Source organism: Myodes glareolus, chromosome 21 (genome assembly GCF_982192425.1).
Source record: "Myodes glareolus chromosome 21, mMyoGla1.1, whole genome shotgun sequence".
Taxonomy (NCBI): domain Eukaryota; kingdom Metazoa; phylum Chordata; class Mammalia; order Rodentia; family Cricetidae; genus Myodes; species Myodes glareolus.
Window position 1 is genome coordinate 13,773,365 of NC_142046.1, and position 23,300 is coordinate 13,796,664.

General features: G+C 46.3%; 1 protein-coding gene across 3 annotated transcripts in view; it reads right to left on the reverse strand.

Moving 5' to 3' along the window:
- Abl1 (ABL proto-oncogene 1, non-receptor tyrosine kinase) overlaps nucleotides 1-23,300 on the reverse strand; it is a 119,717-nt gene that overhangs the window by 20,833 nt on the left and 75,584 nt on the right. For 2 of the 3 annotated variants that reach the window (XM_048432037.3, XM_048432035.3), the window contains 3 exons: nucleotides 6,065-6,238; nucleotides 5,333-5,628; nucleotides 62-334 (listed from right to left, as the gene is read on the reverse strand). In XM_048432037.3, the coding sequence (XP_048287994.1) occupies nucleotides 62-334; nucleotides 5,333-5,628; nucleotides 6,065-6,238 (743 nt within the window). Of the gene's footprint in view, nucleotides 1-61; nucleotides 335-5,332; nucleotides 5,629-6,064; nucleotides 6,239-21,400; nucleotides 21,557-23,300 lie in introns of those variants that run through there. The other variant, XM_048432039.3, reaches the window with a different exon arrangement.

The following is a 23,300-nucleotide window of genomic DNA, read 5'->3' on the forward strand; positions in this document are numbered from 1 at the left end:
GGGCACAGCTGAGGCACAGCAGACATCCCACCTACACCCTTCAACCAGGCCCCAAACTCACCTTCAACGTCTTCACAGCCACAGTCAGGCTGTACTTCTTCCACACACCTTCGTACACCTCCCCATACTGGCCACCACCCAACTTGTGCTTCATGGTGATGTCTGTGCGCTCCATTTCCCACTTGTCATAGTTGGGGGACACACCATAGATGGTGGGCTTGTTGCGCTTGGGAGCTGGGTAGTGGAGCGTGGTGATGAGCCCATCAGCCACCGTGGAATGATGGTGAACTAACTCAGCCAGAGTGTTGAAGCGGCTCTCCGAGGAGACATAGAGCTGAGGAAGATAGGGAACAGTCCTCATTCACAGAGCAAACACTAGGGGAAGAAGGCTTTGTATATGGTTTAGAGTCACCCTCCAAAGCTTTTTCTAGCAGGGGTAGAACTTACTGACAGAGACACTCAGAAGTCTGAGGGCACGTGCACCTGCCTCTGCTGATCCCCCCGCCCCTTAACATTCCCTTCAGCACTCCCCCTTAACCTCCAGTGCAATACTCTGCTTTGTGTCAAGGCAGGATTTCTCTGTATAGTTCTGGCTATCTTGGAACTTGTTCTGCAGACCCGGCTGGCCTAAAGCCAACAATGAATTACTTTTAATTAAATTTTTAAATTATTTTTGTTTTATGTGGATAGGTAGTTACATGTATGTATATATGTGCACCATGCATGCCTGGTGCTCTCTCTTGGAGGCCAGAATAAGGCATCAAACTCCCTGAAGCCAGAATTATATAGAGAATGGTTGTAAGCCACCGTGTGGGTGCGGGCAATGGAACTGGGAACATTTGGAAGAGCAGCAGTGGTGCTCTTAATCCTGAAGAGTCTTCTCTCTAGTCCCCGCCCTCCAACTGAAGTGTTTTCCCTGACTGCCCAATCTGAAGTCACCACCAGGGTGGGGAAGGCAGCGTCACCTGTCTTACTTTTCTGCACTGTTAGCTGACAGCTCTGTCTCCACCCAACTGAACCTAAGTTCCAAGGGAGCACAGCCTGGGCCATCTTTTCCATTCTGTTGTTCCCATGATAAGAAACTACTCCAAAATAGGTACTTAAGTCCTTGCTGATGAATGAACAGCAGAACTTGTGAACTTGCTGACTGGGAAAAAATTAAAAAAGAATTTAATTTATAACCATAAATGTTAAAGTAAACAGTGGTCGGAGGGTGGGAACTGATAACGAAGCAAATGTCTCCTCAAGCTGTTTGCTTGCTTGGGACTTGGTGTAAGGCACCGAACACCAAGACTTGTATTGCTGGCAGCTTGCCTGGGGAGACTGTTTCTATCAGCACCTTGTAGGTCAGAAGACAGCACAGTCTTTACCAAGATGGGAACACAGGAAGACTCTTGAGAAGGGTGCTTTGGGGCTTTTCTGAGAGCCACAGCACAGAGGGCCTACCCAGGAACACTCTGCAGAGTTCTCATGTGGACATTGGCAGAAAGCACACGGCGGGAGGTGCAGCCACCTTTGTCTCCTGCTGCAGTGCTGTGGGAAGAAACTGCTCCATGCTCACATCTACATGGAACAGCTGGGTCCCAGGCAGATCACGGAGCGTGACTACAGCTGTGACATATGAATAGTGTGGGGGAGGGGGTAAGACACACACAGAAGGAACAAGGTCTTTGGCTGTTGGGTATACCAAGCTGCTTCAATGTACAGTGTTCCACACCAAGAGCTAAATAAAACTGTCCTCTGTGAATTAGCTACTTCAGGTTATTTCATTATGGCAGTAAAATGCAGACACGATTATTTTTGTAGCTTATAGTGTTAATATTAGATCATTAAAACTTTAAAGGGAGATAATCACAAGGGTTCAGTAGCAGATCTATGCTCCCTTTTCTGCTTGTTGAGAACATAACACAATTTTTAGACGTAGGCAGGCCAAATATGTATCTATAAGTCTACTAAAATAAAAGTTCAAGACAACCAAGATTTGTCTAGACATACCCCTCGCTCCTTGTGTGACAACTGTGGTCTGTGAGAAGGGACATCTGAGCAGCAGGCCCTCCTTCACCTCACAGCACCGAGGCGAGCCTGTGAACAGCTCTGGGGACACAGTGAGTGCAGCGCGTAGGGTGCTATCACACAGCCTACCATTGGCTCGATACCCTCACAGCTCACAGCCCTCTCCTCATGCCGGCCACAGACATAGTGCACTCTATAGGGTTTGGGGAGACAGATCCCAGCCTCTACCATTCCTCAGAAAGTTGTGACTAAGTTCATTTTCCAACCTAAAATTTACACACCAACATTCCCAGCCATGTTTCGAGTCACACCGCCCACTCTGGCAGTCGCCTTTTGAATGCTCTAGTTTTTGAGAACTCTGGCGATGACTGGGACGAACATTTGGAATTTGGGGTGCATTCAGAGAAGCAGGTGAAGCTAGTGCTGAGTGACTGGTTCTGTGCTGTGCCGCCCTGCAAATATACAGCATGCTCAGGCAGAAGTCTGCCTCTTCCTGAGTGTTCATGAGACACTCCCAGGTGCCAGGGTACAGGGCAATGCCACTTGTGCTTTAGAACTGAGACAGGCTGGCTCTTCAGAGCTGCTCACAGAAAGTCCTGAAGTTCCCACCCTGTAGCAGTTCCTCTGAAAGAAAGGTAGTTAGCTAGCAGGCTCTTCCAAGAATGCTCACACCACCACTTGGTCCCAGGGAAGGCAAAGCACAGATAATCTGGAGGTCCTGGGGCCAACATTTCCTGCCTGGGTTCCATTTCTATCAACTTAAGCCTGTCACTTCTGACCATGAAAATAAAGTAAGCTCGGAAACTTCAAGAAGAGGGAAGGCTTCAGGGTCTTGGGAACTGTGGGAATGCACAGCTGTGACTTGCCGGAGTAAGAACAAAAAGCAAGAGAGGCTCAGAAAACACAGATCACAGAGAGGTAAACAGGAGTCAGGAGGAAGTCAGATGTTTGGGCCCTACAGAAGAATATTCTGTATCTGGTTGGTGACTGATTGGCTGATTTGGAAATAAAATATAATCTTTATCAGCCCCAGTCCGCCCCTCCCAGCATTCTGAAATGTTCCCTTTAGTAATCAAAGAGGATTGCATCAAAACCCTGCTATGTGGGAAACATTCTTCAGTATTGAGCCCCACTGTCCTGCCAGGGCTGTGGTACCTCCCCATCCTGACGCCTGTCTCTCACTCTGGGGACATGATTCCACCCAGTAATGCTTCCTTGAATGTGAACTTCTGTAGATGAACGCCTCATCAAGGGCTGAGAAGCCTCCAAAGTTTCCAGACGCCTGGATGGTTGATAGGAGAACCTCTTCCATGGAGGAGCAGATGAACTGCCAGTCATGGCAGTGGCCTGTATACTCTGAGCACATATCCGATTTACAGAGAGGACTTTGAACTCTGCTCCACTCTAAGCAGAACTTAGACTAAGCTCAAGGTAATGAGTTGCCCCTCAGGCCACACCTGGCCATACTGTTCTGAGGCTGCTGATTAAAGGAAAGGACTCGGGACTAGACAGCATGGTCTTGCTCAGTGGTCATCCTGAAGCAGCTTGGCTTGCTCCACAAAAAGAAAACAGAGGAGAGCAAACTGTCATCTCCAGAAACTCACCTCCTAGGGAAAAGGTACTCTGCAGCCTGAAGGCTCTTCTAAAGAACCGCTACTCTGGAGTATACTGAATCTGGGAAGGTCACCTTCTTCAACAATCAGTAACAAGGATGGCGAATAGTCTGGTGAGAGCTAGTAAGCTGGTCTGGAGACTTACCCCAGAGATCTGTGAAGGCAGACTGGAACGAGTGCTGCAGAGGGAGGCTTGGCAACACAGACACTAGCTTTAAAGAGTGTATAACCCGTGATTAGTTCCAGCCACTATCTTACCCATGTTCATGCGTAGAAACAAATGTAGAAGATTACAGTGAGAAATTTTTTGTGCCAGAGGTGGTAGTGCACACCTTTAATCCCAGCACTTGGGAGATAGGTAAATCTCTGTGAGTTCAAGGCTAGCCTGGTCTATAGAGCTAGCTTTAGGTCAGCCAAGGCTATAAAAAGAAACCCCATCTCAAAAAAAAAAAAAACCAAAGCAACAAACAAACAAACAAAACCAAAATCAAAACAAAACAAAATTGTCCTGTTTTGATTTTTTTGTTTGTTTGTTTGCTATAGTTTTACACTGAAGTTCACTATGTCATGATGTCTGGCTTCAAACTAAGCAATCTTCTTGCCTTGTCTTCCCAAGTGCTGAGATTCCAGAGTGACCACTACAGGACACCGACAGAAGCAGGACTACACGAGCCACTGTGAAACTCTTCAAAACGCCTTGGAAAGGCGAGGGGCGCCAGTATGCAGGCACCACCTGTGTCTCCACTTCATGAGGACAGATATACTGGGTAAGTCTACACAGGCTGACAAGACTGGGCGAGACTGAGTTAGGAGACAGTTTTTATTGTAATTAGTTTGTCATTTGAAACCATGAACATTCATTACACACTAATATGAAACAAGCTGTGTGTGGCAGTGCACACTTAATCCCAGCAGTCAGGACTTCAGAGGCAGGAACGTGGCCAAAAGTTTAAAGCCAGCCTGGGCTACATAGTGATATCCAGGCAAGCTAGCACTACGTAACAAGATCTTTCAAAAACAAAATGTGTGGGTGCATGCACAAAATGTATATACGTTAGCCAGGTGGTGGTGGTGCATGCCTTTAATCCCAGCATTTGAGAGGCAGAGGCAGGTGGATCTCTATGAGTTCAAGGCCAGCCTGGTCTACAGAGTAGGTTCCAGGACAGCCAAAGTTACACAGAGAAACTCAAACAAACAAACAAAAATATGAATTGTAGCACTGCATAAAGAATCCAAGTTCACATGCAAGTTCTACACCATGGAGCCAGTACCCCCCAAAAAACAATTTAGATGCTGTGATGGTTTGAATAAAAATGGAATGCTTTGTCACCAGGGGTGATATTATTTGAAAGGATTATAAGGATTAAGAGGTATGGCTCTTTGGAGAAAGTATGTCACTAGGGGTAGGCTTTGAGGTTTCAAAAGCCCACGTCAGCAGGGCAGTGGTGGCACATGTCTTTAATCCCAGCACTTGGGAGGCAGAGGCAGGCAGATCTCTGTGAGTTTGAGGCCATCCTGGTAAAAAAGTGAGTTCCAGGACAACCAGGGCTGTTAAAGAGAAATTCTTTCTCAAAAAAAAAAAAAAAGCAAAACAAACTTACGTCCCAAACCCAAAAGTACAACACTATCCCTGTGTTTTTCAGAGAATCCTACACACCAAGACCAGGGAGCCATCACTGCTGATCCCAGTCAGGGTGGTTACCCACCTTGCCATCGGAAGCGGTGTTGATCCTGTAGTGGTAAACCCTCCCTTCATATCTCAGGGAGATGGACCTCTGGCCAGGACTGCTCTCACTCTCCCGCACCAAGAAGCTGCCATTGATCCCACTGCTCAGCAGATACTCAGCAGCATTTCGGGACACAGGCCCATGATACCAGGAATGTTTCTCCAGGCTGTTGACAGGAGTGATGTAGTTGCTTGGGACCCATCCTTGGCCATTTTTCGTTTGGGCTTCACACCATTCCCCATTGTGATTATAACCTAAGACCCGGAGCTTTTCACCTTAGAGGAAAGAACCAAACAGATGCATCAGTTTGGATGATCGGCTTTCTTCTTTCCTATCTTTCTCTAGCACATCTTACCTTCCTGTTAATCGTGAGTACACAGGAGACAACTCTGCCTTGGCATCTAAGATTATTCAAGTTTACTCAAAAGTTCTGTTCCTACTGCAAGGAAACGTTTTAGGGAAAAAAAAAATGCTTTTTCCTGGTGATAAAAACAATAACAAAGCCCCATGTTTCCAGCCTGAGATCCATGTGTCCTCTTCTGTAGGAACACAGGAGGCATGTGCACAGGACTGCTACCCTGGAGCCTCCTAAGGGTGGGCACTGTGCTCTGGAGGTATCTCTGTCCCCACACTATAAAACTGTTCTCTCAGGGAGCTAGGGCAGGCCAGCCGAGCCACCCCCCTCACCCTTGCTTGCTGTTTTCCCGTTACCTTTAGTAATGCTGAGAGTGTTATCTCCACTGGCCACAAAATCATATAGTGCCACAAAAAGGTTGGGGTCATTTTCACTGGGCCCAGCAAGAAGGTTTTCCTTGGAGTTCCATCGAGCTGCTTCACTGAGACCCTGGGGCTCAAAGTCAGATGCCACTGGCCTCTGTAGGGCTTCTGCAAGACAAGGAAGAAAGGGCAAATGAGACTGGAAGAGAACTTGGGAGACATGAGCTGAATTTTTACTGATATTATATATATTGAGACTGGGTTTCAATGTGTAGCCCTAGCTGTTTTGGAACTCACTCTGTAAACCAGGTTGGCCTCAAACTTGGAGATCCACCAGCCTCTGCCTCCAGAGTGCTGGGATTAAAGGTGTATGCCACCACAGCCTGGCTACATCCATATATTCTATGTATTAAAAATTTCAGTTGTCTTTACCAAGTATTATGAAAGGCACTAAGTATTTTCATTCTAACTGATGATTCCTTGTAGTAGTTTGAGTATAAATGCTAACACATTTGAATGTGTTAACATGCTAACATGTTTGAATGCTTGATCTGGTCTTCATTAATGGAACTATTTGGGGAGGATTAGAAGGTGTGGTCTCATTTGAGGTTAGCTGTGCCTACTACTTACAGAACAGGATGTGAGCTGTCAGCTACTGCTCCAGCCATATGCCTGCCTGCCGCCAATGCTCCCCATAATGATGGTCATGGACGCTAACCCTCTAAAACCGTAAGCCCCAAATTAAACACTTTTTTACAAGTTGCCTTGTTCATGGTGTCCTGTCACAGCAATAGAAAAGAAACTACAGCATTCCTGTTCCCAAATAGTTGATTTAAATGCATTCACTCCGGCATGCAAGATGGCTCAACAGGGGAGCAGTGACTGCAAATCTGACAAGAATTGGATTCCCAGGACCCAAGTGATGGGTGGAGAGAAATGACTTCTGCAAGCTGTTTTCTGGCCATGGCATATGCAAACACACACACACACACACACACACACCAAATAAATGTGAAATCCATTAATTCAGGTAAAATTCATGAATTCAATATGAGTTTACTCAAGAGACAATCATAATCCATCTCTTTGGTCTGCCACTCCTACAATATGGAGTAGACATTCTTGAAAGTACTTTTTTCTTTTTCTTTTTGAGCCATGGTTTCATGTAATCCAGGCTGGCCTTAAATTCCTGATTCATCCCAGATGCTGGGTGGTAGGCCTGTGCTACCAGAGCTAGCCTAAAACACTTCCATATATCAATGTTGATATAAACAACCACGCATTTCCATCCATCCCGCTTGATGTTGGCCCTGAGAGATCTCCACCCTCTACTTCAAACTGCCCTTCTGCTTCTGCCGAGACAGCTGTTCCCCACAGGAGACTGTTTCTTTCCACCTTCTTACAATTTCCCACTCCTCCTCCCACTCAGATATAGCCATTATCACACATTTTTTAACTTGTGAGGGCCCTAACAGTCTCTGTGTCCTAAAATAAGAAAGCCTCCCTTCTGTGTCTGTCACATCTGAAGCTGGAGTTGACCAATACTGCTGGCACTAGAGATGGGTACTGCTCATAGACAGTTCCCCATTCTTTAATCTTCTTTACCACTGAACTGTACTCCAACTGTCTAGGTCACCTTTGTGATACCAATTTGCAGAAGGGCTCTGTCTTAGAAGATCAATCTTATCCAGAAGGCATGGCAGCGCAGGGCACTATACATGACAGCATAGGACACTCTACATGGCAGCACAGGGCGTCATACATGACAGCACAGGACACTCCGCATGGCAGCGCAGGGCGTCATACATGACAGCACAGGACACTCCGCATGGCAGCGCAGGGCGTCATACATGACAGCACAGGACACTCCGCATGGTGGCACAGGGCGCTATACATGACAGCACAGGACACTCCGTATGGCAGCGCAGGGCGCTACACTGAGAAATCAAACATGGGAAAGAGACTGGCCTAGAGAAGAGTGGAAGACCTACAAATGAGCCACACACAAATGGTAACAAAACAATTACCATGCCTCCATATGGATTTAGAGTATTTACCCCCCACCACCACCACACTGCCGCCCCAACAAACACCATTTCTTTTGGGCAGTAAAACAAACCTTGAAGATCTATCTGACTGCATTCACCTAAAATAGTAACAACAAAATGCCAGAAAGCCAAATATAAAAGGCCACCTGTAGTTCAAGCATTAAGGAGGCCTGAGGCAGGAACAATGCCTTAAATTCAAGGCTAGTTCCGGTCATGGAGAGAGTTTGAGGCCATCCTGGGCTATGTAGAGTTCCAGGCTAGTCAGTCTCAAAGAATGAGGGAACTGAACCATGTAAAGGATGTCTGTCTGCAGGAAGTCAGCATAAGTAACGCAGTTCTTTCCTTTTCAGTTCTGATAGAGTCATTTCCTACAGGACAAACCGTCACTACTGATGACTGTCACCATGCTCAGTCATTTCATTTTATGCACTGAGAGCAAAGATCACTTCAAGGATGAGGTCAGGTCATGTGGCCATCCTAGCTGTGGGAACAGAGAAATCCCAGCAGGTTTGTCCTCTGTCTAGGCTTACCAAGCACTCCAAGTGTTCATGTGGTCCGGGGTTAACTGACCAACTGACTAAAATGTTGGCTAAGGAGAGATTTATTTTTGCTTTTGGCAAAAAAAAACCCAAAAAAACAAACAAACAAAAACCAAAAACCAAAACAAACCCTTTAACTAATATATGACATATAAATTGTTTATTTTAGTGAAGTAACATGAAAAGTTTAAGACCTGGAACTGTTGTGTGCCAGACATTCACATGTATATTTTGGGTACAGGCCTGAGCCAGAGATGCATGTTGGGTGTTTTCCTGTATTGCTCTCCATAATATTGTTTGAGCCTGAAAGTTCACTATTTTGTCTAGGCTGGTTGGCAGGCAACTCCAAGGACCCATTCACCTCCCTCAACGCTGGAGTTCTGGACACACATCTGCCCTTCCCACAGGTGATGAGGACTTGAACTCAGGTCCTCTTGCTTTCACAGCAAGTGCCCTGGACTCAGAGCCATCTCTCCAGCCCCAGAATCGCTTTTTTTTTTTAATCAACATGTGACCCTTTCCCCACCTGGTGTGTTTTGCTAGTCCCAACCAAGGACTGTCAAGGCAGGTGAGTGCTATGACTAAAATCACCTCCTTTAAGTCCTACCTGGAGACCAGGACCAAGGTTCGCTGCAGAATCTTTCTAATGCACACGGTCCATTCTGGTCATTGCATGTTTTCTTTCCCCCTTTCCATAGCAACTTTTTAGTTCTGGCCTTCATGAGTCTTCCTGAAATGCTCACTCTAACTTCACAAAAACAACTACTTTCCATGCTATTTGTTAGTTTTAATTTCAAACATGGTCTGAGACACAGAGGCTGGCAAGGACCCACACAAGCCTTTGGTGGGGAGCAGCACAGGCAGGAGCCAGCAGCACCTTGTCCTGGAAAGCATGTTCTACCACAGAGGGAAGAGCACAGCCAATTCAGCAGGTTGGGTAAGTGATGCCCAGCAGAAGAGCTCCTGTGGCTTACAAAAGTAAACTGTCTGGCAGAGGATTTTTTTTTAAAAAAGATTTATTATTTATTATGTAAACAGTGCTCTGTCTGCATGTGTGCCTGCAAGTCATAAGAAGGTACCAGATCTCATTACAGATGGTTGTGAGACATCATGTGGTTGCTGGGAATTGAACTCAGGACCTCTGGAAGAGCAGCCAGTGCTCTTAAGTACTGAGCCATCTCTCCAGCCCTGGATTTTTTTTTAAAATAAGAAAGATTTAATTTTTACTTATTCGTTCGTTTGTTTGTTTTTATGTGTATTGGTGTTTTGCCTGCATATCTGTCTGTGTGAGGTGTCAGATCCCTGGAACTGGACTGACAGACAGTTCCTTACAACAGTGAGCTTCCCTGTGGGTGCTGGGAACCTGGGTCCTCCAGAAGACCAACCAATGTTTTGTTTGTTTGTTTTTCGAGACAGGTTTTCTCTTTCCTGGAACTAGCTCTTGTAGACCAGGCTGGCCTCAAACTCACAGAGATCCCCCTGCCTCTGCCTCCCAAGTGCTGGGGATTAAGGCGTGCACCATCACCGCCCAACATAACCAGTGATTTGAATAACCATTGAGTCATCTCTCCAGCCCCGATTTATCTTTATTTTTAATTATGTAAATGCATGTATATTTGCATGTTGACGTATTTACGAGAGTGGAGAAGCCCATGGAAGCCATAAGGGGGCCAGAAGTAGGTGTTGGATCCTCTGGAGCTAGAGTTACAGGTGATTGTGAGCTACCTGACATGGGTGCTAGGAACTGAACTGGGGTCTTCTGCAAGCATAATGTGTGCTCTAAACTGTGGAGGCCTCTGTTCAACCTCTGGTAGAAGATTCTTACATAACAACAGTGGCTAAAAGATAAATCTTCACCATGGAAAAAAAAGTGAACAAGACCCATAAACAAACAATTCGTGGAAAACTAAAATCATCATTAGACATGGAAAGTGTGTAAAGCCTTGCTGGGAATCAAAGAATGCCAATTCTTCAAATTGGCAGGCCCTTCTGGACACCAGCAGGAGTGTGGGTGAGACATCAGGACAACTGGCGTTCTTCTACAGTGCTTGCAGCAGGGTATGTACAGCAGGGTATGTGAAGCTGGGTTAACACAACTAGCCTCAGACTCACAATCTCTCAACATCTTTGGCAATTTATCCCAAGATTTACAAACAATGTCTTGTGTACACCAATTTTAAAAGATAGCACAAAAAAAGGAAGGTTCAAAATACCCACTGATCAAGTTAAGGCAGGCTATGCTCCATCCATAAAACAGGATACTTTGAAGGCCACTTGGGATGTTGTAATGTGTTTTTTTTTTTTCTTCTCAGTTTTTTTGAAACAAGGTTTTAATGTGTACCCAGGCTGTTCTGAAACTCACTCTGTAGACCAGGCTGGCCTCAAACTCACAAAAATCTGCCTTCCTCTCCTCCCTGTGCTACTAGCCCCCTCAGCAGGATGCTTTAGATAGGGCTCAGTGGCAGAACACTATCCTAGAAAGTGTACGCCCTGGGTTTGAGCCTCAATACTACAAAAAAACAAAATACTTTTGCAAAAAAAAAAAAACAAAACAAAAAATCTTTCTAATGGCTTGGGAATATGTTTATAACACATTCATTAAAATTTTATATTATATCCTAGCATATATAGTAATATTCCAATTTTATAAAAATTTTAAAAAGAACCAGAAGAAACTACACCAAAATGTGAGCAGCAGCTAACAGAAGGTTGTGGGAGGATTATAAGTCTTTCAGCTGTCTTTACACTCTCTCCTATATTATGGCTCATTTGTTAAAATGACCAGGTTATTTTTATAATCATCTCCCAATCCCAACACTAGAATAACATGTAAATAGAAGCCAGGGATGCTTACATAATAGACAATTTAAAACGAGCAGCTCTGGGGAGGGCCCCTCCCACTGTCCTGAAAGAGCATTTATGTGTTTCCCTGCATGCCCCAACCCAGGGCCAACAGCACAAGGCTTTGGAAGGCTGGGCCCATACCGGAAATGAATGCTGGGTCATGCATACAGAAGTGCTTTTCTTCTCAAATGCCATTTGACCTCTTCTATCAAACGTTCTGTTGCATCTGGATTTGATCAAAGTTACATAACTAGGGGAAGTGGCCTGGAAAAACACCTGGAGTAAGCAGGACACAGATTCTGTCAAGAGGTGAGGAGTGACAATGTAGGTAGGAGGTGAAGGCTTTGTTAGAAGAGAAAACTGTCCTGCAGCTGCCCCTGATCCTACAGGATGGCCTCCAAGCCCTCGCTCCATCCCCTCCCCAGTCCTGGTCCTCAAGTTAACAGCCAAAGCCCAAAGGGAAGTATTGCTCATGCATGCTTCTGGATGGAGACATCGAGTGCGGCCTCGGTTCAACAACAAAACCTTCCAGCCAATTCCCAGTCCAGGCTGATGTCAAAACTGACTCACGGTGCACCAATGCCAAGTTACTTTCTTCATTTCATAGTCAACTATGCTCGTCAACCATAAAAATGATCACAGCTCACAAGGCCAAACTGCAGAATGTACTCAAATCTGTGTTGCTCAAGACATTAACTTTCTGCCAGTCCCACTGTCAGGAAATCACCCCCATCACCACCACCAAGCTCGAAAGCTTCACTCAAAAGACTGCCTCAAAAGAGTTCCTCTCCTGTTGTCTCTGGAACTCTTTGGTGGTAGCTAATCCTTGGACAAAAAATGGCAGTGTGTGCTAGGATTCATTTTCTTCCCCATCACAAGCACTTCCTGCTATGTCCCTTTCAATCACACTTTAAATACATTTGATATGGATCTTTTAAAGGTGCCTGTTGTCCCCTTTAAGACCATTTTGTTCTCTTGCTGTAAATTAGCTGCTGCCCATTGGTGACACTCAGCAAGAGTTGCTACCAGTCAGTTGCAGCACCAAGAACTGGTGCCATCCGGAAACTACCTCCAAGCCACCAGAAAGCCTTGGCTCCACTAGGAGGGTATTGGACTATCAGGAAGTACGATAGAAGCCATACCACAAACCCCCCTGGGTCTGTATGAATCTCTTGTTTGGACAGTACTCTAGGAAAACGGTTTGGGTCTTTCGGGTATAAGTTAAAGATCGTTAAAGAAAAAAATCTCTTTTCAGGGTTATGAGTCACTGAAGAAAAATGTTTACAGAAGATTCTTGGATATGGCATATCTGGTCTAGACCACTGTGAGCGGATGTTGGCCCCTGAGTTCCAGGGGCAGGAGACTTCACTGTCCCAAGGGGAAGGGAGACTTCACCTCCAGGAAAAACATCCCTAGGAAGTTCCTGCCTTCCTGTTGGCAGAAGTACCCAGGGCAGCCAGCTGCACAGCGCTCACTGCAGTCCTCACCTTGGGCTTCGGGAGCCACTTCCGCGTGGGGGACGGGCAGAGCAGAGATGTGTCCCTGAGCACACAGGGCTGTCCCCTGCGTTCAGTCCAAGGACAGAAGTCCTGCCGCTTTAGCCTTATTCCCTTGGTGGCCCCTTTGAGATTTCCTCTGGCTCAAGGAATCTCTGCAATGCGCAGGTCTGTAAAACAGACCAGACCCTTTGCAAAGGAGAGGGCTTCGTGTTTTTAGCTTCTCTCTGTTCCAGCTGATGAGGTCATGCTCAGAATATTCTCAAGTCAGTCTGTAACTGCCTCCTACTCTCTTCCTAATGTGAACTTGGAAGAAAAGTATTATTTCCCACAATGTGTACTTGCTGAAAGCTGAAAGCAACTCCATCCCTTTTGTAACCCTTCACATACAGTTCAGATTATTTAAAAAACAAAACCATGTTTAAGCATAGTCTTTCCATTACCCTGACACCCAGCACCTGAAGCACCAGGTCATGAATGCAGAAGAGCTGGGGTGGAGAAGAACAGCAGAGCCATCCGGTGGCCTCTGGGCTGCTCCGTGAAAGACGCAGCTGCTGAGAACTAGCACAGCTGGAGAAGTAAACACCCAAGAGGGGGCCATGTCTCTGGGGTGCACTGATATAGAACTGATGGGGTCTCCTCGGGAGAGAAGACTGGAGACAGAGGCAGCACTTGAGAAAAAGGGGCTTATCCAAGGCCAGCCTGACACCCCAATCTCAATAAAAGCATGCTTCTTTATGAATGCCTCAGCTAAGAGACGCCAGGGAGCGCTGTCACTGAGGCAGCTGTGATGTGTGGATACCCGACCTCTGCTGGAGGCTGGCACTGTCTTCTGTTTCCTGTGTTCATAAAGCAAAATGGCTAGTTCCAGCTAGAGGCTAGTAAAGCAAAGATGGTCAATCTTCCCTTGCAAGGTCATGGGAACCTTTAGTCCCCAGTCTCCCAGAGTAACAACTTCTGCAAAGGGCTGCTCGAGGTGCCCAATGAGACCCAGAGACCACAACAGCTACCATGAAGAGTCCCCTGGAGGCTGGTGTATGTAGTGACCAGACCATACTTTCTCTTAAAATAATGCAGTTTTAGCCTGTCCTGCTTCTGGATATCAGAGGTACTAAATGAAATAGATTTCTATAGAAAACCTTTAAAAAAAAATTAAAAAAAAAGCTGAGTCATCCCAAGGTTTAAACATTTTCTTTGCAATCTTTCTATTATAATGAACTTACCCAGGCAATTCAAACAAAATGGAATTCTCCCTGAGCCTCTGACCTTGTCACACAGCTCCAATACCAACCTTTCTGAAGATATAATCCTTGTCTCCAAAATAAACACAAAGGGATTTTGTCTCACCCTTTAAGAATCTATTGCTGGGATGGAGAGGTGGCTCAGTGGTTAAGAGCACTTGCTGCTCTTGCAGAGGACTTGAGCTAGGTTTCCAGCACCCACATGGCAGGGGTGGGACTCATAGTTGCTTTAACTACAGCTTCAGATCTGACATCCTCTCTGGTCTCTGTGGGCATCTGCACACATGTGGCATACACATGAAAAAAATAAAAACAAAATATTTTTAAAAATTAATCTAGCTGGGTAGTGGTGGTGCATACCTTAAGTCCCAGCATTTGGGAGGCAGAGATAGGTGGATCTCTGAGTTCGAGGCCAGCCTGGTCCACAGAGTGAGTTTCAGGAAAGGCTCCAAAGCTACAGAGCTCCAAAACCCGTCTCGAAAAAACAAAACAAAAAAACCTACTGATGTATTTTGTTTTAGTTTCGCTTTTTGAGACAGGGCTTCCCTGTGTATCTCTATCTGTCTTGGAACTCACTCTATAGAACAGGCTGGTCTTGAACTCAGACATCTGCCTGCCTCTGCCTCCTGAATGCCAGAATTAAAGGTGTGCGCCACTACCACCTGGCTTAAAATTTAACCTATTATTAAAGAAGGCAATAATTTTGTGGAAATGGCTGTAAATATTTTTTTTTTAGTTTTTATGATTATTATGATTTGGAGAAGGTTCTCTCCTTTGACCTTTATGTAGTTCCTGGGTAGAACTGAGGTCATCAGAGTTGCCTGGCAAGCACTTTATGCATTCAGTCCACCTCGATAGCCTTCTAGACACCACCAGCTTCCAAAATCTCTCAGGGTACCCACCACCCATGCCCATGTCGGCAATTCCTCTTTCTGTACGGCACAGGACCCACTAGCTGCCCACCTCTATCCTACCAGTCATGTAAGGGTAAAAGAGTTTCCACAACATAAGGGTCCTTCTGAAAGACCAGTCACAATACTGCCTGTCACTCACTGGTCAGTTACTATTTTTTTGTTTTTTGTTTTAGAGACAGGGTTTCTCTGTAGTTTTGGAGCCTGTCCCGGAACTATCTCTTGTAGACCAAGCTGGCCTCGAACTCAGACATCCACCTGCCTCTGCCTCCCTAGTGCTGGGATTAAAAGTGTGTGCCACCACCACCTGGCCAGTCACCATTTATTAACAGTGTTATCCAGACAATGTTCAGAACATCTTGTGCCTTGCAAGGTAGGTGGCTATTGGCAGCTTTTATTGGACACTGCTCTTAAGCCTGCATGGACCTCAGAAAATGCACTGTCAGTCCTATCCATGGCAGGGAAACTTTAGGCTTCTCTTAAGCAGGTGTCAAGGCCCTGCAGGGTCTAAGTGGGGAGCCATATTCTCCCATCTCTCTATACCAGCCTCCCCAGCCCCAGCTGCCTCACCTGACTGATCTTGACAGACACCACTCCCTGCCCTGGCAAACCCTTCTCAGCCTGCAATATCCTCCAGGCCTTCCCATCTGCCACTGAACCTCCCTCCTGCCTCTGTGCTACTGCCCTATTACTGCTCCTTCTCAACACCTGAGCACTTGGTATTGACCCTGCCACCAGCTATCACACAACATGGAAGCTTCTTGTGTCCCTGGCTCGGGTTCAGATTAAAATCTCAGAACCCTTGTATCAAAGATGCTCCTTCCTTGGCCTGTACCAAGGACACCAACAGCTTCAGCCAACCAGACTCTCAGGAGGCGTCAGGACAGCACAGCAGAGCTCTGTGGGGAAGCTCAGATACAGAGCTCTCCATGTTTGTTAAGTCAGAACTGAAAAAATGAACTTTAACAGTCTGTCAGGCCAAACAAAGGTAGCAGAAATAGGACAAAGCAACCTGACCAAAAACTCTCTAGCACAGCCCAGAGAACACCAGGAGTTGTCTTCAATAAAACATTAGCTATGGTCAAGATCCTAGCCAGGGTAGGACATGTGTCTATGCTTTCAAACCAAACAGGCAGACAGTGTGGTGCAGCCATGGATGTCTCTATGGACTGCACCAGAAGTTCCTGCACTAGCTGCACACTCCAAGTGGCCATTGTGAGTATGCTGACCACACAGGGTTTTCAATCTGTCTCAGACTATGTACAGCAGACTGAGAGTCAGGGATGGTTCTTTGTCCTTTGTGTGTCTTCTGGGTCCCTTGGGACCTGACTGAACTGGACCACCCAATGGTGGCCAACTCCTCCACAAGGTCTCACTCCATTAGTATTTTTATTGCTAATTTGGGTCACTGAAACACAGAAAAAAAGGGCAAGTGACTCTTCCTGTCACTCTACAACTACGACGTCGCCATGCAAGGAAACAGAGCCGAGCAGTGGAGCACTGTTAAAGGTGGGTAACGTGTGCTAAGGAGTCCCTTACTATCTGCTTTTGATAAGACTTAAAATTTCCATGGGGTGGGGGAACTGCCACTCACACGGCTCACACCTATGACTTCAACACTTGAGAAGCTGAGGCTGGAAGACTACTGTCAGCTTGCGGCCGCACAGGCTACATGATCCCTGTCTCAAATAAATACAAAAATTTACGAGTATATTTTATAAATTGCTCGTTTGTGAATTATGATTAATTACGTAGGGAAATTAAATTTTTCTAGTGTCTTATTTGATCTTTAGTTCTAGTTTTGCATAACGTGTGCTTGCGTGAGTGTGCCTGCGCACATATGTATATGGTAGGTTTTGTGGGGAGGTGGTTGTTTTGGTTTAGAGATCGTATTCACTATGTTGGCTGTCCTGGAACTCATTAGGTAAGACCAGGGGGGCCTCAAATTCACTGCCTCTGTTTCACAAGTACTGGGATTAAAGGTGTGTGCACCAGGTCCAGCATATGAATATTTGTGTGTATTATGAAAATGAGTGTGTGTACACATGTTATATATAAAGAGCCTCCTCATAACCCTCCTTTAGCAGCCCCAGCCCCATGCTGGGGTTACAAGCATGAGCACTAGCCTGGTTTAGTGATATATATTTCAAATCTGTTTTTCTATTTCTCCACATCTGTCTCAGATCAATGATTATACTAGTTCAATTACAGTGACTCAATTTTAGTGTGTAAACATCTAGGGCTGTGAAAACAGTCCCTCTGCAGAAGAGAAATAAGGTACTAACCAAAACTTAACGGGGGTGCTTCATGCACTATTAAAATATTCACCGTGGGACTAAGGAGGGCTCAAGGGAAGAAAGATATTTCCAGCTTAATCTAAGAAGAGGGGCTGGAGAGATGCCTCAGTGTCTGAGGTCCCAGGTTCAATTCCTAGCACCCACACAGTGGCTTACGGTCACCTGTAACTCCAATTCCAGGGGATCAGATGTCCTCTTCTGGCCTCCATAGGCACCAGGCATTGCATATAGTACACAAACATACATGCAAACAAAACAACCAGAAGATAAATAATGAAATTTTTAAAAATTTGAGAAGACAAAGTATTAGTTTTATTGCATATGCACTTTAAACATTTCAGAATAATTTATTAACAAGAAGTAGCACGGGTGGATTCAGCTCAGTTCTATCATTACTGCAGCCATCGGAGAGACTAAGAAAGCCTCCATTTCAGATTGCTAAAGAACTGTTTACAATAACAACATCTTCCATTTGTCGGCTCTTGTTCCGTGACAGGCTCTGTATTGAACAGTTTACATGACATCTCTCAACAATGAGGTGGAAACTACTATGAGCCTCATTATATAAATGGGAGCATGTCAGCTCAGAGAACACCATGCCTAAATCATCTGAGAGGACGCCTGGCTCCAGAACTGCCTGTCCACACAGCAGGGACCTAGGGGAAGAAGGTCAATGCAGCTAGGGGTAGAGGAAAGGCTGCTAGAGCACGGAGGAAAGCCTGATGTTGCTAGGGTTTGGAAGGGGAAGCCCAATAATATTTGAGGGCACCAAAGAGCAACCCCAGTTAGTAGAAATACACATATTTGCCTCAGCTGTTTTTAAAGTTGTCAACAGGGTTCTCACAGATCCTTAAACCAGTCCACAGGCTAGAACAAGAACGTCTCCCTGACCTGGACAAAGGAAATGGAAGCCAAGCAAGTCAGAACCACATGGAGGATCTTCTAAGGCCAAATTCTAAAGTGCTGCCACCAAAATGATCTAGTGGCCTTTGCTTGGGATGTCAACAAGGCTAGTCTGAGAACTAAGTGAGGTTATCTGGTGCCACATACTACTGTCACATCGTAAAAGCTCAATGATATTCACATAACCCAAATTACAAAGACTGGCCTGCTACGTGACAAAAAGAGTTCTAACCAAGGGAAGCAAGTGTGTGACCTCAGGAGAGTATTCAGAGTCCAGTTGTAAAAGCAATGTGGCTGGCACTGCAGGAGGCACTGGCTGGACAGTCTCATGCTGAGAAGCTTCAGAGTGGGCTCTTCAAATAAATGAGAAAGGTCGGCAAGAGTTCACTCTGCGGACAGCATACCAGAACCCATGTACCTCCTCACACCGTGTGGATGAATACAAACAAGGGCGGTAAAACTGAGTTCAAACTGTCTTTCATGTGCCCAGGGCAAAGAATAGTTGACAAGATTGGGGTTCAAAGTAGACCAAAGACCAAAACTGATATGGTCATTCTGAACAGATACTTCAGAGAACAAAATTCCAGCATCATGAAGGCTTCTTAGGAATATAAGTTACTTCTAGAGGGGCATAGTTTTCTTTTAGAAAAACAACAAAAATATAGTGATTGACTCTAGGAAAAAAACAGGAGGACCAATTACTATTCATTAGATCCTCTGTCAGTTTGCTTGGAAAACATTACTAGCCTGCTGCTTTATGGAAGAAGGTGTTCACCAGTGCCAGCTGCAGAAGGGGAAGACTGGTCTCGTGCAGGAACGAGCTGGGAGTTTCTGAAGACAATGTGTCCCAGGGGGTTAAGAGTGGGTTTTCTGGGACAGGCACTGTGGTACAAGCCTGCAATCCTAGGCGCTCTGCATTCTGAGGCAGGAGGATGCCAAGGTCAAGGCCTGTCTGTGTTATACATTGAGTTCATGGCCTGCCTGGACAACCTGGCAAGACCCTGTCTCAAAATTCAAAAGTTGGGAGGGTCTGTGGGTATAGTACAAGGTCCTGGGCTCCAATGCCTAAAATTTATTTATTTTTTTAAGTTGATTCCTTGGAGCCAGATGGCACAAATTCAAATCCTGGCATCAACACATGTCAGTTCTGTCACCTCAGGGATGTCTCCTAACCTTTTGGCGCCTCAGTTTCTTACCTACAAGATGTCAGGGCCACCACAGCCACCTAACAACTACTACTGCCTATGCCCCCTAAGCCTTTTCTTGACAGCTAGGCCGAAGCAGCAGGGAGCATGGATTGGTGATAACGGAAAACTCACCATATTCAATTCTCTCCCTGGCCTGGGATGCTCGGACTCTGAGTGGGTGTCGATGAGCTGATTGATTGACTTAGGATGTTAGTAGGAAATGAAAAGCCTGGATTATTTCTCCAGATGCTGGCAAGGTCTCTCTTCCCCAGAGACAGACAGCACTTCCGTCTTTAAGACATAATTATGGAGGCTGGCTTGATTCTCTCAGTTACAGAAAAGAATTCCAAACTCAGTGAGCAGAAAGAGCTCCTGGAGAGATACTTCCTGGAAAAAGTCTCACTGTGTGGACACTTCTTTGGGACTTGACTTTAGAATTCACTTTTAAGGCGTGCTGGAGTAAGACTTAGATTTTCTTCCTGCTAAAACAATAATTAAACTAGCCAGATATGCACTAAATCCCACTTGATTCCCAGGAACAAGCAGATGTGCAGGCGAAGTCGAGCTGTGCCCTGACTGCAGCTACAGAAGACCATTCATCTCGGCTCCAGCGGAGCCCTCAAAATGGAGATGATAGAGCATTGCGCTAACTGGATACAGATGGGCGGAGAATGTGCACAGAATGTGGAGCAACTGGGAAAGTAAGCAGTGTATTAACTAAAGATGACTCTGGCTGCTCAGATGCCAATTTTGGGGGACAAATAAACCATCTCCTCCCTTCAAATGTTAGACTCTGACTGAGCTCATGCCATCCATATGAGGCTCCTCTAAGGGATCCAGTCCCTGAAGTCCCGGGGAGGGGACAATGTCGTGAGTACAGCTTGCGACAAAGGGAAACACAGTCTACCTGTGTTGGGCACTTAAGTTTGAGATGAGTTATGTGGGGGCTCTTCAGGCCTTTGAGTCAGAGTAGAAAAGGAAAGAAAAACAGGTTAGAGAACTGAAAAGTCTCTATTTCTCCCTCATTTCTAGAAAGAGAAAGACTAGAAAACAGTAGAAACCAAAGTTGTCCTAAAATAAACTTGACATTTTTATTTCTATCTGAACTCCTACATCAAACAGTCAGGACGCCTGGGCACCACCAGGCCTGGGAGTGCTTCTGCCCTTCTGGAGAAGGCAACAGTCCCCACAAAAGGTCGACTATGTCCTAACAGGCTTGGCCAGGGCCCAGCTCCCAGCACCCTCCACTCATCCTCCCCATTTGTCATCCTTTTAGATTAGAACAAAACACTAAGGACGACAGGAAGAGGGCATGGAGTCAGAGGGATGAGAGTAAAGCAGGAAAAGCAACAGGCTCCCGACTCTTAAGTTTATGCAAAGAACCAAACATTAGGAGCTCTCCCACCAAGCACCAAACTGGACGTTCTAAAAACTCCTGGAAACACCAAGCAAAACCATTCTATTCTCCTCCTTAAAAGACTGAATTTCCAAGACCTCTTCGTGGTCTGCAGAAAGGTGGGGGTGGGGGTAGAAAGTTCACACTAAATTCTGTACCCATAAATGGTAGAGCGGGATCCCTTTGTAAGCGGCACTTGGTGGAGGCCCACCTTTGTGACACATAATTCCCACTTGGCAGCGGAAACTCCACAACGTGGGCTCACGAGGACCCTAAAGATTGGCTTTTTTAAACTTTCTGGGCGGGAGACGCACCATGCGCTAGGGCCTCGCCAGCACCAGAGCCGCGGCTCTCCCTGGGGAGTCCGCTGGGCCAGCCAGCGCCTGCGGCGGCCTCAGAAGGAGAAATCTGGGGACCAGGAGCGCGCAGGGCAGACCGGGCGGGTCTCCCGCTCGGGTAGGGATTTACCTTCCAGGTAGCAGCTGGAAGACGAGGAGAGCCCCTTCTTGGATTTGCAGCCCACCAGCTTCAAGCAGATCTCCAACATGGTCCCGCGGTCGCGGCGAACGTCCAGCTACCCCGCCGCCCCGGGCCCCCAGCCCCGCCAGGCCGCGCTCGCCGCGCTCGCCGCCCCGCCTGCGCCCAGGCCCGCGTCCCGCCTCCCGCCTAGGCCGGTAACAAAGGGCCCTGCGCCCCGCCCCTCCCGCCTCTTAACCCCTTCCTGGCCAAGGGAAGGCAGTGGCCCCAAGACCTCCCCAGCAGCTCCTGTCGCGTGTTGGGTTGGGTAAGGACAGTGAAAATGCAAATTCCTCCCGAGTTACCAAGACTAGTCTCATTTATATTGGGGGAGCGACTGTGATTAAGCCTAAAGTGGGTGTCTGAGGAATGTGAACAGTCAGGGCTAGAACCCACAGGAATACCGAATACCGGACGCTGCTCCAACCATTCATTTAGACCAGGAGATGTGAGTTTAAGCTTAGGGAATTCCGTCTCCACAGTGAATGTTCACTGTGGGCTGGAATGGCGGCTGGCCCTTCGTGACCTCATTTTCTGGAGAACTTTCCCTCTTTTTGGTGCCATGGGCAATCAGTGTTTGAATCCATTTCATGGTGGCACTGAGTTCTTATCTTTTCCTAGAAGCTGACTAGAGCAGGTTACCAACAAGATTTTAACTAAGCAATAATCATAACAGAGGGCTACTGGCACAGATTGAGAGTCTAGATTGGTGGGAAACATGAGGTCCCAACTACAGTCAACAATTTAATAAAAAGTTGCCCAAGTTCCAATGACAAAGGGAAAATAAACTTATGAAATAATGTCACATAACTAAAAATCTGGCCTACATCCTCTAGCATACAAAGAGCTGACCTATAGCAGGATGGTTTTCTATAAGACTACCCCCCATGTGTCTTGCCAACCACAGGGCATGTGAGCCATAATCCTGAGAGGAAAAGTCAGATCATGATTCTTCATGTGAAAACAGACAAGAAGGTCACATGGTGCAAACCCGAAGACAAGCACTTAGTCAGGGTCTGCCTGGTTCCAAAGTTTGGCCTCTGGACCAGTGGGTTAGGTGCCCCTCCCACTAAGAATCTAGCTTCCAAGCACTGGATAGCTGGATCTGTGAAGTTATCATGACCTATTTCAGAGAAAGTCTTGGTTAAGGGACTCTAGTTCCAAAAGAAAGAAAAGCTGGGCAGTGGTGGCACTCAGGGGGCAGAGGCAGGCCTGGTCTACCAAGTGAGTTTCAGGACAACCAGAGCTACACAGAGAAACCCTGTCTCCAAACAAAACAAAACAAAGTGGGGAGGGGCTAGCCTACTCTACAATGCTGAGAGCTAGGGAGTCTGGAACACCAGGCACAGTGAAGGAACAAGGTCTCTACTTAGGTCTGCTTAAACAGCAGATGTCATCAGCTGTCCATGTCTGTCACAGGCCTCTCATCCAGGATGCCATGCACTTTTTGAAAGTGAAATTTGTCTGTGCTGAAGCCCAGCCTTGGCCACTAGAGCAGGTGCCAGACCAGGCCTCATGAGCACCCAGCGCCTACAGAACCGATGCCACTCCATCATCTGGAGACAAAGAACCAGAGTGACCAGGAGACAAGCATGTCAACTGGATACATTCCTGATTCTGGGAAAACATTTTCTGTGAGAGTCCACATGCTGGCTGACTAGTGTTGTCTTGAACCTTCTATCCTCCACATAGTGCCAATGATAACATTGAGAGGTGTGCTACTGATACAAACACAACAAATGATGCAGTACCTATCTATTCTGCTACCATTTTGCAAGTTCAAGGGTTTTGGATCAGACTATAATGAAGTCTGTCATATAGCATATCAGATCACAGGGTTATATTCAGATTG